This window comes from Oreochromis niloticus, linkage group LG4 (genome assembly GCF_001858045.2).
Source record: "Oreochromis niloticus isolate F11D_XX linkage group LG4, O_niloticus_UMD_NMBU, whole genome shotgun sequence".
In the NCBI taxonomy this organism is placed as follows: Eukaryota; Metazoa; Chordata; class Actinopteri; order Cichliformes; family Cichlidae; genus Oreochromis; species Oreochromis niloticus.
The window spans coordinates 16436411-16449428 of record NC_031969.2 but is presented as its reverse complement, the minus strand read 5'-3'; the positions used below and the strand labels follow the sequence as shown (position 1 = coordinate 16449428).

The 13018-nt window shown below is 39.3% G+C and overlaps 1 protein-coding gene across 2 annotated transcripts in view; it reads right to left on the bottom strand.

Moving 5' to 3' along the window:
- The window catches only part of cacna1ia (calcium voltage-gated channel subunit alpha1 Ia), a 168109-nt gene that overhangs the window by 1551 nt on the left and 153540 nt on the right, over positions 1-13018 (bottom strand). For both annotated transcript variants that reach the window (XM_019357967.2, XM_019357968.2), the window contains exons 26-31: positions 12027-12178; positions 10966-11075; positions 7169-7302; positions 6221-6291; positions 597-675; positions 204-325 (exon numbers count right to left, since the gene is read on the bottom strand). In XM_019357967.2, the coding sequence (XP_019213512.1) occupies positions 204-325; positions 597-675; positions 6221-6291; positions 7169-7302; positions 10966-11075; positions 12027-12178 (668 nt within the window). The remainder of the gene's footprint in view (positions 1-203; positions 326-596; positions 676-6220; positions 6292-7168; positions 7303-10965; positions 11076-12026; positions 12179-13018) is intronic.

Sequence of the window (13018 nt, the reverse complement as noted above, 5' to 3'; positions counted from 1 at the left end):
TTTCATTGCTATCATTAGAGAGAAGGCCAGGATGGTGACAGTTTACTATTAAAGAGTCTATTTTTTTAATAGTGTTTTCTCTTAATTACACTTAAAAACATACTTGCATGTTACCCTGTGTAGCATCAGACTGAAGCCTTCACATGCACTCAATCTAGTTAATAAGACTGACTCAAATATGTCTTGATACTATTGGTTCGTACCTTCATGATGCCATTCCAGTTGTCACCCGTTGAGACTTGAAACAATGTAAGAAAGGCCATGCCAAAGTTTTCAAAGGTAGCGTGACGACTCATACCCTCACATGGGTAATCTTCATTGCAAACTGAGAATAAGAGCGAGAAGGGTGAAGAGAAGAAGTTAAAAAAGGGGTGAGAGGAAAATGGATTCCAAAGGGGACTGTTATTTCAACAACCAACACTGTACGTCCTAAAAACTACAGCATGCAAACAAAATCTCTCCAAGTAAGTCCATCCTGAATAGATACTGTCTGTTATTGAATCGATAGCAGTGTGACCAAACACTATCTGATTCTGAGAGCACAAAATATTTAGCTGATATCTCAAGGCGGTCTTTAGGATGCTATATGAACTCACCTAGTTCTCCAAAAAGCTCTACTCCTAAGGCGGCGTAGATGAAAAACAGCAGCATGAAGAGCAGGCCCAGGTTACCCACCTACAACGGGCACACACAGAAGGAAAAACGTAATATTGTGCGTTTGTGATAAATTCATAAAGAGTATTTGAATATCTGCAGGAATGAAGCACTTTGTAGATGGCATTATGGTCGGGTCAGTGTCTAATGCACAAGTTACAGTCCTTTTAGTGAAAAACAAAAGCGATTTCTAAACACTAATATATGCGCATATTCAATAACTAAATGCCTTCACCAGACACTTTATGAAGTACAATTGTTTAACTGACTGTTATTGCAAATATCTAATCAGCCAATAACATGCAGATTTTGAATGTGGCATGATTGGCCTGACAGACTGAGTATTTTGAAAAACTGCTGATCTAGAGGGATTTTCCGCACACAGCCATCTCTAGTGTGGCCGAAAAAAGAGAAAATAACGAGAGAGCTGCAGTTCACTGGGTACAAAAGCCTTGTTGATGTCAGAGGTCAGAGGAGATCAGGCACACAGGCAACGGTAACTCAAATAACAACTCGTTATAACCAAGTTACGCAGAAGAGCATCTGCAAATGCACAGCATGTTAAACTTTGAAGTAGATGGGCAACAGCAATAGAAGAGCACACTGGTTCCACTCCCGTCAGCTAAGAACAGAAAACTGAGGCTACAGTTTACATGAAAATTGTCGTTGAAGCCACACATGAAGAATTAAGGCAGTTCTACTACTTGCAAAGTGTAACTAATAAAGTGGCCCATGAGTATTTTTCTTATGACTAGAAATAAATCGATCACTGCTTCGTCTGCATCCATAAAATGTGTTATTGCTAAGTAAAACATAAATTGATGATAATATAGTACGTGTATTATCACACATTATGTCAATTCTAATGATTTTTGTTCCTGCTTTTGAAAAGGTTTCATATAGTACAATTTCATTTTTGCAAGATTTCCAGTATCTATAGTGCTTTAGAAGAAAACTAATTTTCATTATATTTTAGCATTAAACAAATCACTGAGTGATGGATATGCATGAACCTCATCCAATAGTCCAACTTGTTCTGCCATGCTCCTCTCACCCTGCTTGGTTCTGTAAACAGACTTTCACACGACTAAAGCCACAATGCTTCTGTGAATTTTTCAGCTTGGGCTTTTGGGACTTGGCCTGGATCCATGCCACAAAACAGCCTTCTGTTGCCTCACCCTAATAGTCATGATGTTGTATGGTTAAAAAATTTCTAATCCTATTAAACAGATACAAAAGCTAGCCTCCTATTCTCTGCTTTAATGCTCTGCAAGCAGCACTGTTCCACTGAGAATGAGGGAATACTCGATGCACAGAGATTTTTCAAGGAAACTGTACTTGAGATTTGCTGCCAGTTCAGCTGAAGAACACTGCACCAACACTACGGCGGCTAGGGCAGAATTTGTTCAGAGGAAATTACACATCAGCTGTTGTGCAAGTGAAGTTTATAAAGAAAATTACATTGTGGTGCTTTGCCAGGCTTTTTTTTGGCTCTGTTTGAGGCAGGGTCTATAATGATGCCGTGCTGAAGAGGAAAATAATAGTGAAAAAGAGAACTTTGATAGTAATGTCTGGTTTAGTCGGAGAGCTCTCAGTAAATGGAAGCCAAGTCAGACATTTCTGATTTAGTTTAGCTGTCAATGAATTCCAGACAAGGACTTTTCCAGCAAAGAAAAACAAATCTAGTGGAACACATTAAAAGTAGCTCCACATGCTCAGGGTTTAAATATGCTCAGGGTTTATCTTTGTTACTATATCTCATGAAAATGATTTCAAAAAGTGTTAAAAATGCCAGTGACATACCATATAATACCTGATGTACTTTATCTGCTAAGCCAACAGCATTAATTAAAAGAGATTTAAAATGTAGTGAAAAGTAAAAGGAAAAAAAAGCAGAAGAAGGAGTTAGTTCAGGTATGCCACAAAGTCAAACTCAGCTTCAATCCAAAGGAGCTGCTCTCACAGCCAGCTCACACCAGCTGATGGATCAGCTGATAACATCCTACACAGCCAATTGATAAATCTATGATGAGGCCTGTGATTTGTTAAGTTGCTTTAGCCTGGTCACATTTGCTGTCCATTGCAAGCTCCTGCGCCGCCTCCAAACCCCAGCTCCACTTTTCACACTGTTTTTGGCTATTGCTGACTATCAGGTGCAGCTTACCACCCATCAGGGACAACTGTAGCATCAGAGAACCATGCATATCCTACGCAATCCTACCAAATCTTCACATGAACTCTTTACACTCCTGCCCTCTGGAAAGAGGCTCTGAATGGGGTGAAGACACCTTGTCCGACCAACAATCATAAGCCCATGTATTTAGTTCTCTTACAAAGACTTGTCTCCAAAAAACAAACTTTTCGCCAAGCGGTAGAGAAACTTTGAAAAGTACAACAGAAAATTGAAACAGAGAAAATTTTGAAATATGTTGGTTTCAGGATAAGGCAAGGCTTTTAATTTGAAGGCGACCTTTGCCCTTTTGTAGTTTGCATCACACCTTTTCAAGTTTCACTACAGCCTGCAGGGTAAAATGAGGAGTGTTTGTAGACAAGTGGTGTCTTGCATGCAATCTACTGGCGACAGCAGCAACTTGCTAGTGACCAAAGCATCACCAAAGGTTTTTGGTGCAGCGGCCTCTTTGCAAATTTCACTCACTTTTAATTTCACTTGCAATCACTTGCCAACAAGTTAGGGAAACAGCCTTTTTTCCCTAGCCCCTTAGACGTGTCTCACATGTAATATAAATTATACTACAGTTAAGTCCTCGCAACTTCCTTTGGACTGAAAATAATGGCAGTAAATGCATCATAACGGGGAACATATCTACACAATTTGCATCTCTTTGTGTGTTACTCTTCCTAAATTGCTTAGCCAATCAATAATGCTAGTCTAGTATTAAGGCTAATAATATGTTTGGTGAAAATTATTGACTTTAATCTGTACTTATAAAATAACACGGACTACTTTTTGCAAAGATGAGAAAGATGAAGCTATCTTTTATTGTTTTAATGATTTAATTTGGCAGCAAACGCACACATTAACTGCTCATTTTCAAAACTTGATTGTATTCTTAAGGGAAAGTGGCTTTCTAAATGATTTCTACAGTTTCCACAGGCATTTCTGGAGTTTTGTCAGCCATTTCCAGACAAAAAAATAAATACACATCTGGCTGGGCTTTAGCGCTAACATGGCATAAACTGTTAGTGACAAGTTGCAGCCGTTTTGCATCAGTTAAGGAGGAAAGATTAACAGAGAACGCTTGCGGGTAAATGACTTTGTCTTACTGCCTATTTGTAAAGACAAGCCATGAAAATGCATTTCTTAACATGTCGCTGAGCTATTAAGCTTACACACCCTTTCAGTGTATGGATCCCTCATTACATCTCCATGTCTTGTCATGACCTATTAACTGCAGAAACCGACTGTGTAACTTGTGGAGTGCTGAAATGATGTTTTATCTCATAAATTATTATTGTAGCAGCCATCTGTCGCCGTGTGCCACGGTAGCGTAATTCATATTCTATGCCCTCCCATGGCATTATCAAGCATTTGCCTCTTCAGCTGAGTCCTTAAGCCTTTGTTGAAATGTCAATAATCTCTTCAATATCCTATGTGATGCGCTGAAAAAAAGCTGGCAGCTAGCCATTTCATTTTCACTGTGAAATATAGCGTAGTATCACCTGAGGTTAAATCTCTCACCAGGTATAATGCAGTCACTCTCACTGTTTCAATACCTCACACGCACACACAGACACACACATGTGCGCACACACATACACAGACCTCCTGGAACTGTTTAATTAGCCCTAGTTTTAATTACCTCCCCTGTTGCCCTTGGGATAGAGTGAAGGGCTCAGTGTTAATGAGAGCGGGATCAATAGAAAAGAAAGACAAGGAATCTGTTCTCCCTCACCTCTGCCTGCCCTCCTTTCAACACGCCACCTGTTTCTCTGTGCTTGCTTCATCTTAGTTTTGATGGTCAATGGATCAAACTGTCTGCATGTGTGTATATATTTATATATATATGTGTGTGTGTGTGTGTGTGTCCTACATAAGGCACTACACATCTTTATTTCATTCATTTATTTTTGGAGAACCTGTTGGTCTGGACCATTTGTTCTGAAAACTTTTTCTGTCATGCCCCACTTTTCAAAGCTGAAAAATGATCCATGGCCCACACCCCATTATTTTATCATTAACAATTAAAATGATCCGTGATGAATTTGAAGAGACTCAAGGTTAGAACAATAGCATCTGCAAACTAACTGTTTATTTTCCTCCCATCCATAAATCATGTTAATTTAACTTAGCTTCACTCTGTACATTTCCCCTGGTGCTCCCCAACACACCTGCAGTAGCTCCACGCCCCTCCAGTGGTGCCTGCCCCACAGTTTGAGAACCACTGTTTAAAACACAATGACTAAAAGGAGACATAGGCCTGCAAATTTTGTGGGTATTTATTTTTTCCTATAAGGTACAAAGAAAAGATAATGCTTACCAAATTTATAATACGATAAAAAAGGGATAGTTGAATAATAGAACATCCATCTGTTGAATATTAAATAAAGAAGTAAAAAAAAAGATGTAAAAAGGCAAAATTAACCCACTACAAAATACGGCCTGTACCCTGAAAAGTACAGCATATTTACGACGTCAGACGAGAAACATTATGTCCTTGTTTCCTGTAAAATCCTGACTTTTTATGCTCCTTATTCTAGTGTTCCTGTAAGTACCTTTAAGTACTTGTAGTTAAATACAATTACACTGTAATTTCAAATAAAATATATCAAAATTCCATTTTATTTGAGGGGAATTATGACCTTACTGTGGATCATATTATAAAGTTACCGAAATGTGAGAGTGGCATTTATCTTCTCATTTAATTTTCCAGAATTCTGAAATTATTGCTTCATTTTTTGCTGGAAAAATTCTGACGGTTTTGATGAAGTTAAAAAGGAATGCTCCAAAAAACGACACCAGCATACACCAAGAACATTAACCAATAAATGTTGAGACACTGGAGGAAATTGCACGCAAACAGAAACATCACACATATTTTCTAAAACACGTTTGGTGTGCTGTTTCACACTTCATGTTCTAATGAGTACAGTTATTCTGGAAAAAACAAACAGAAACAGACAGGCAGCTGAATATTAGGTGCCCTGGAACAGTGAGAGACGGCCCGGGCGCTGTTTGACTCTGTGGACAATTCAACACTAAATGAACTACAGACTAGTTTACAAGCTGTTTCTAACACACTGCGGTCTCAGTGGGAATCTGGGTACTCTCCGTGGTGCTGAAAGTGAAAACAAGGCAAAAACCTGCCTGTGCGTATATGTACGTAGACACATATGTGTGTTCCAGGCTCCCAGTGTGTGTGGTAAATGAGTCATCCATTAGAGTTGCCTACAGGCCAACAAAGAAAGAGAAGAGGGGCTAGTACCCCTCTTGGCTATTGACTGAGACCGGCCAACTTTCTCTTGGGGGACTGTGGAGTGTGTGTGTGTGTGTGTGTGTGTGTGTGTGTGAGAGAGCAGAGAAAGAGAAAGACTAAGTGTTTTTTACCTGAGGCAGGGCTTGGACTACTGTATCCAACAGGGCTCTCATTCCTGTTGCCATTTTCAGCAGCTTCAGCACTGAGAGAGACAGAGAGAGGGTGGGAATTTAGAAGGAAGTCCCTCAGGTTCAATTACATGCTACATGTACATAGAATGGGAAACAGTGATCTGTGGAAACATCAGTTCTTGATTTTGCCTTGTAAAACAAACGCACTCATGTCAAGCTTTTTCCTGCATATTAACAAAGGAAAATCACCAGGAGTGTGGTAACAACATTTCTACTAGTATTTCCTTTAAAGTTGGGTTTAATTTAATCAAGCTTAAATACATTTTTGTTTGTTAAATCTCCAAAAATCCATAAACTTCTGTTAACATAAGTAAGAAATCCTTTTTATACGACATAATATTAGAGCCACATTAAGAAAAAAAAAGATTTTTATCTTTTTTTCATTAATATTGTTCATTTGGGGAATAAAGAGAAAGTTTCAAGATTAAATTCAAGATAAATTAGTGAAACACCTTAATCAGCTGTCTTGAAATACAACACATTCCCTCTGTACTGCACGAGGGCGTAACCATCGATATCCTTGCATTGGTCCACTGCCAGCTTTTTCCTTTGTGTGGGTTTTTCTTCTGACCAGTTGTAGCTTTCTGCACCATCTCATCCTCTGTCCTAATACTTATCACCAAACTGTGTTCATGTGCTAAAATGGAAATCATTTCTGAAGTACAATTTCACTAACTCATCTAGACAAAGCATTGTGCAGAGGGTAGAGCTGCCGGGTCAGTTGTTTGCCTTGAAATAACAACTTTAATCTCCACATTTGGACTTTTTTTCCTTAAAATTTTGAGTTTAATGTTAAAATTTTGACCCCTCTCAAACCAATGTGTGAAAAATATAACTGTAAAACAAACAAACAAAAATACATGTGATTATTTGTCAAAGCATATTTACCTCTTGCTATCCTCAGTACTCTCATGATCCTGATGATGGTGGGGTTGATGGGCAGAGCAGCACTGATCTCAATCTCTTCCAGCGTGATGCCCATCACTGACAGGAGCACTATGGCCAGATCCAACTGGTTCCACCTAGTACAAGTTCACATGTTCACTCTCATGTGGTGTTGTAAAAAAAAAAGCATGGCACTAAACTCGAAATATAGAGCGACTACAAAACACAGACGCTCTGGTTCACTGGGGGAGTAAATAAGTCACACTTGTTAAAAATCCATGCTGCAGATTCAAATAGGCTGTTCACCAAGTTCTGAGCTTTTTTCTTTAAGGAGGCATCTACACATTAATCTCCTTTGAGATTTACACATTGCTGACAGTGATGCTACAGTTCCTCAGACCCAAGAGTCCTTAAAGACATCATGTGCGACAAGGCATCTTGTCAGACAATTTAATTTTAAGGCTTGAGGACAGATGGGAAACAGATGGTGCCAACAATTTGAGGAAAACCATTGCCAGCGCCACATCTGACTTAAAGGTGCAGCACGCCGTTCTAATCCAATACACTTTTTGTCAAATTCAGCTAATATTTCCTCTGGGTCTGCTCGTTGTTGTTGGCGCTGTGTGTGTGTGCACTAAAAAAGTGTTTGCACACAGCCCTGGTTCTGCAAATTGGGAAAAAAGTAAATCCCACGGATCAAACCACACAGCAAAACAACAAATCTATGAATTTAGTGAGTAGACATTTGGGAGCAGGTTTTTTTTTAGAATGTCTCCCTTAAATTTAAAGGCATTTTATTTATTCTGATTAAACTACAGCACATTTGCAAGGCTTCCAACTTTTCAAGTCCAAAAACAGCCCTCGCGCTTCCAACAGACTGTCCAACCAAATGTGGGCAACAACTGATTGAATGGTGACTCATCTGTAATGTTTAGGTTCAGGACTGTGTGAGTGTTTATGAGAGACAGTAAATACAATGGAAGATCACAGCGAGGCACCCAGCATGGTGAAACATTTAGACTGGAAATCTGGAAAACAAGACGGCAACAAGTTGTGAAAAGGTTTAATTAAAGTTGCGCTTTGCTTTTCTGTTATCGACACTGTTATGCTCAGATTTCTCTAATGAAGCACACGCACCAACTACCCGTGTCTTCAACTGTAAGACGTTGTCATGTGCCGTGTGTTTTACCTGCTACTCCACTGACCCAGTTCTAAAGCTGGCCCGAGAGTCACCCCAGCGTATACAGTAAATCACACTATGCACAATGACTGCTCGCGGCTGTTGCTGACGCTACATAAAAAGAGACAAATTGCCAGCTGATCATCGCGTGATAAATTCTCTCTATATTCGCCCATCTCTTTCTCATTTCATCACTCATTTGTCCCCTGTCTTTGATCACTGCAGCTTCCATCTTTTATATATTATCTGTCTTTTTTCTGCATCTCTCTCTCCGTCTTCCACCTTATCTCTTTTACAAACCATTTTTTTTGCTATTCTTTTCCCGCTGTCTGCTCTCTCTTCGGTAACTAAAATAGGTCAATGACATTAAACTACCATCAGTATAATATGAGCTCCCAAATCTGGTTCTGCCTAAATTAGTCACTGCATAGCTCTCAAAAGAATAGGACATCAGTGTCATCGTTGTGCAGTAACAGATGAGGCTGTAAATAGAGAAGCGCTGAGGTGATTTTCCTATAAAAGTCAAACAAAGGTGAGTACAGTAAGATGGAGAGATTTACAGTGTATTCATTTCACATCCACACAATTGACAGACACATTTCATTTGGTGGTGAGATTGTTCTTTTACAGCTTCATATTTTTATGGATTATACCACATTAGCTTTACTTGGTTCATAGTTTAAAATGATCCCTTTTTATCTTACATTTAGTCTTTCTCCTGCCCTCAGTTCATTCTTTCCTTGTTATTTTAGCTTCTCCCCCTTTAAGGACCACTCAACTGATTGGCTGCCATTTGCGAACAGAAGATCATATTAAATATGAGCATTCATGAGCAACTGTATTTAAATTTAATCTCCAGTATTTTACCTGCAGTACTGGTAGTGTCCCAGTGTGTTGCTGTGTGTTTGAAATCATGTCATGTTGCCAGTCAGATGCTTTCTAAATGGTATTGCATGGTGGTTTAAAATCACACAGTACTTTTTTGTGTTCATAATTTCATGAATTTTGATGAGATTCTTCAGGACTACTCGTTCAAATGCAGCTCCAATCCCTGACAGAGCCTCCATCGTGTTTTAGAGATGGCTGTAGACACTCTCTGTTGTACCTCTCCTCTCCTGACCTCCAAAAACCAAACCAAAAATGTCACATTTGGATTCATCACTCCATCAGACCTGTTACAACTGAATTCCAGTCCAATTCTTGTGTAATCTGCCATAACTCAGCCTTTTGTCCCTGTTTCCCTTCCCAAAGAAGGCTTCCTGATCGCCAGGCTTCCACTGAGAGCATTTCTGATGAACCTTCAGTGAACAGTAGATGGATTGACTGAAGGGCTAGATGCATCTCTTGTGTCCTGTGTCAAGTCTTTAGTGGTCTTCTCCCCTATTTCTTTGTCTTGAAATTCATGACTTTCAGACACAGTTCATCTGCTGCTGATAGTGTTTTTAAGGCTTAACACTTCTTCCTTTGTCAGTTTCCTTAAATTTTTTAAGGATACACTGCACACTACGCCAAAATATGCCACAAAATACGTCCTTTTTTAGTCAATAGCTCTTTGTGAATCACCCTGGTGGTGCAAAACTACAAGTTCATTTCAGCCAAATTGTGTTGTCTTTTTTCATTTTTGTAAATTCATCTAAAGAAATGGGAGCAGATTACGTGCTCATGTGATAGGCTTCTATAGCCCTAAAGATACCATCTAGAATCAGTTCTTTGCTATACATGAGGGGTGGCTCAAGACATTTGCATAGTACTGTTATTATTATATTATTATGCACGTTAAAATAAGCCTTTTAACTGTAAGCAATTTAAGGTTTATATTTGCACAGTATAGCTTGATGGAATAAAGGCATGACAGAGGGCTTTAGTGGCCATAACAGTAGGAAAAACAAACCTCTTTATTATTTAAAGCTTTCTTAACTTCCAGCTAAGCAGACTGAGGTACTATGCTCTTTGTACTACTTAAGACATTATAGACAGAACCCACAATGTGTGCAAAGCGTCATATTTGTAGTGCTTATATTTTAGTAGACTTAACAACAGAACGTTTTAACGCCAGCCCAAATATTTCAGCACATTCATAATCCTAGATGCCGTCAAAGCTGCTATTCCACTTATAATGATCAAAGCAAACGGCAGATTTATTTAGCCATTACACTTTGAACCAAATAACTGTTTATTGTAGCACTATTTATATTATATGTTAACTTGAGAGACTATAGCATGTGACTAGAGCCCTGATAGTCGTCTTAATGTTTTTATTTTCTTTTGCTTTTTTCTTTTTATCATCATATATGTGATAAGTGGCTTAGCTGAACAGACAGTGACACAGGATGACATTGTAATTTTTGACTGATATAAATGTCACCATCTAATCCAAAGGCTGCTTAAGGTTAGACACTGCAGGGCCATAAGAAAAGCTGTCTGTCATTCAGAAACAGCATAATCTATCTCTGGACAGCAGATTTAGCAAATCCACAGTGGAAGGATGTGATCTGCTGTGCTGCCAAGCTTTTTTGTATTCAAACACGCTGCTACAAATAAGCACTATTACACTTAGACAGGAAAATGGTTTCAAGCAGTATCACGCCTTAATCACAAAAAGTAGAAACAGGCACTGTACCTGTCTTTGAAGAAGCGACGGACGCCGAAGGCAATGAGTTTGAGCACTGCTTCCAGCACAAACATGGAGGTGAAGAAGTAGTTGCAGTATTTCAGGGCAAGATCCAAAGACTGCAAAGAGAGAGTAGAAAAGGGCCACGTGTGTGTGCGTGTGTATAAATAATGGGGTAGAGTGAATTATCAGTTGCATCAGCAAATTGGAATTTTTCCAACTGTGTGTATCGTAAAATCAAACAAGCCAGAGGCCAAAAGAGAGCATGCTCCATTCACGGCACTAGAAACACACCACGCATTACGTCCTCTAAAGATATAAAATAGTATTTAAATATTCCAAATGCAAACATGCTTTATTTATTTTTTTACACCCAATCCAGCTTCCAGTCACTGAAGAGGCTATTTTCTCCCTTTATAAACAGAGCTGTGTTTTCTAACAAGTGGGAGGCTCCCAAATGTCAGGACCAACAGCTGACAAACACAGCCGAGACCTGTGATATTTATCTGATGCTCGGTCAGTTTGAGAAAGCTCACTCCATTTTAAAGGTCAAATGGGCATCTTATCTCAAGGATAATCACTTTTCTCTCCCTTACAAAAGCGCTGTCAGGCTTTTAAACCTCCATGTGCCACACAGATACTGTACCGGTAACAGCACTCTGACAGCAGCCCCTTGTCAAATCAGCAGTGCAATCACAGCTCCTTTGTACGGACTCCAGATACTCACAATACAGGCTATGGAGCCTGGAATACAGTTTTCTGATGCTTTGACTAGTCAGTGGAATTTAAGATGCTGCTGTTTGGAGAAGGGAAGAAGAGCGTGAGGCTGAAAGCTGTGGCATGATGCAGAAAAGAAATTAGGAAGATATGACAGGCATTAATACTCAGCATAAAAAGCCTGCATACGTTCTTTCTAGTAAGATGCAGCTTGCAGCAATTTCTGTATTTCTGCTTATATGAAAAGCACACGTAAGCTGAAATCACCCGACTTGCATGACAGCTATTAAATTAAATTAGCTATATGCACAACCAGCGTGCACTTTTCCACACACAAGTAAACTTCTGCTTACATGAGGTTGATTGTAGTGCTCTAAGGACATGGTGATAACGTTGATGCAGATGATGAAGGTGATGATGAGGTCCAGGTAGTGGTTTGTGCACAGTGTGTGGATCATCAGGCGCATGTTGCCATAGCTGGCATAGTAGGGCAGCTTCTGAGCCTCTGTTAAAGAAAAAATAAAAAGGGGGGTAAAGATGCTACAATAATAGAGAGATAACATAGAAAACCCCCAAAATCATGTGACCCCACTATGAAAAAGCCTAGTCAAGCTTTTTTTTTTTGTTTCTTGGACATTATTAGAGTAGATTTGTGGGAATGAAGTTTCAAAATGCAACCCTAGATCCAAAGCAGTTGGGAGGCTGTGAAAAACATAAATAAAATCTGAATTAAATGATTAATAAAGACATTATTTTATTCTTAACAGAACACAAAAGACCATTTTAAATTTGATGGCAGTGACACATCTGCACTCTGTAGCATCCACCCCGTGTTTAACAATGTTTAAAAGCTTGGTTCTGGCTACTATCTGGCTATTATTCTAGTCTATATTTTTGTTTCATAATACAACAAATTTCCAGATGCACAAGCTGCCAGTTCCATAGACACTAATCAACCCCATACCATCATAGGCTTCTGACCTGAGCCAGCTCCCTCTCCTCTTTAGTTCAGCGGATGTGGCATCCATGTTATCCAAAAAGATTTAAAACTTTCAGTTCATCTGACCACAGAACAATTTTCCACTTTACCTCAGGCCATTTTAAATGAGCTTTGGCCCAAAGGAAACGACGACACTTCACATATGGCTTCCTCTTTACACAATGAGCTTTTTAACCATTTGTGGATGGCACAGAGAACTGTTCACAGACTGGGATTTATATAAGAGTTCCTGAACCTATCCAGTCATTTTCATGTCAAAATAATGCCTGTTTTTAATGCAGTGCTGCCTGAGGGCCTGAGGATCGCAGGTATCCACTATTGATTTTCAGCCTCATCCCTTGCGCA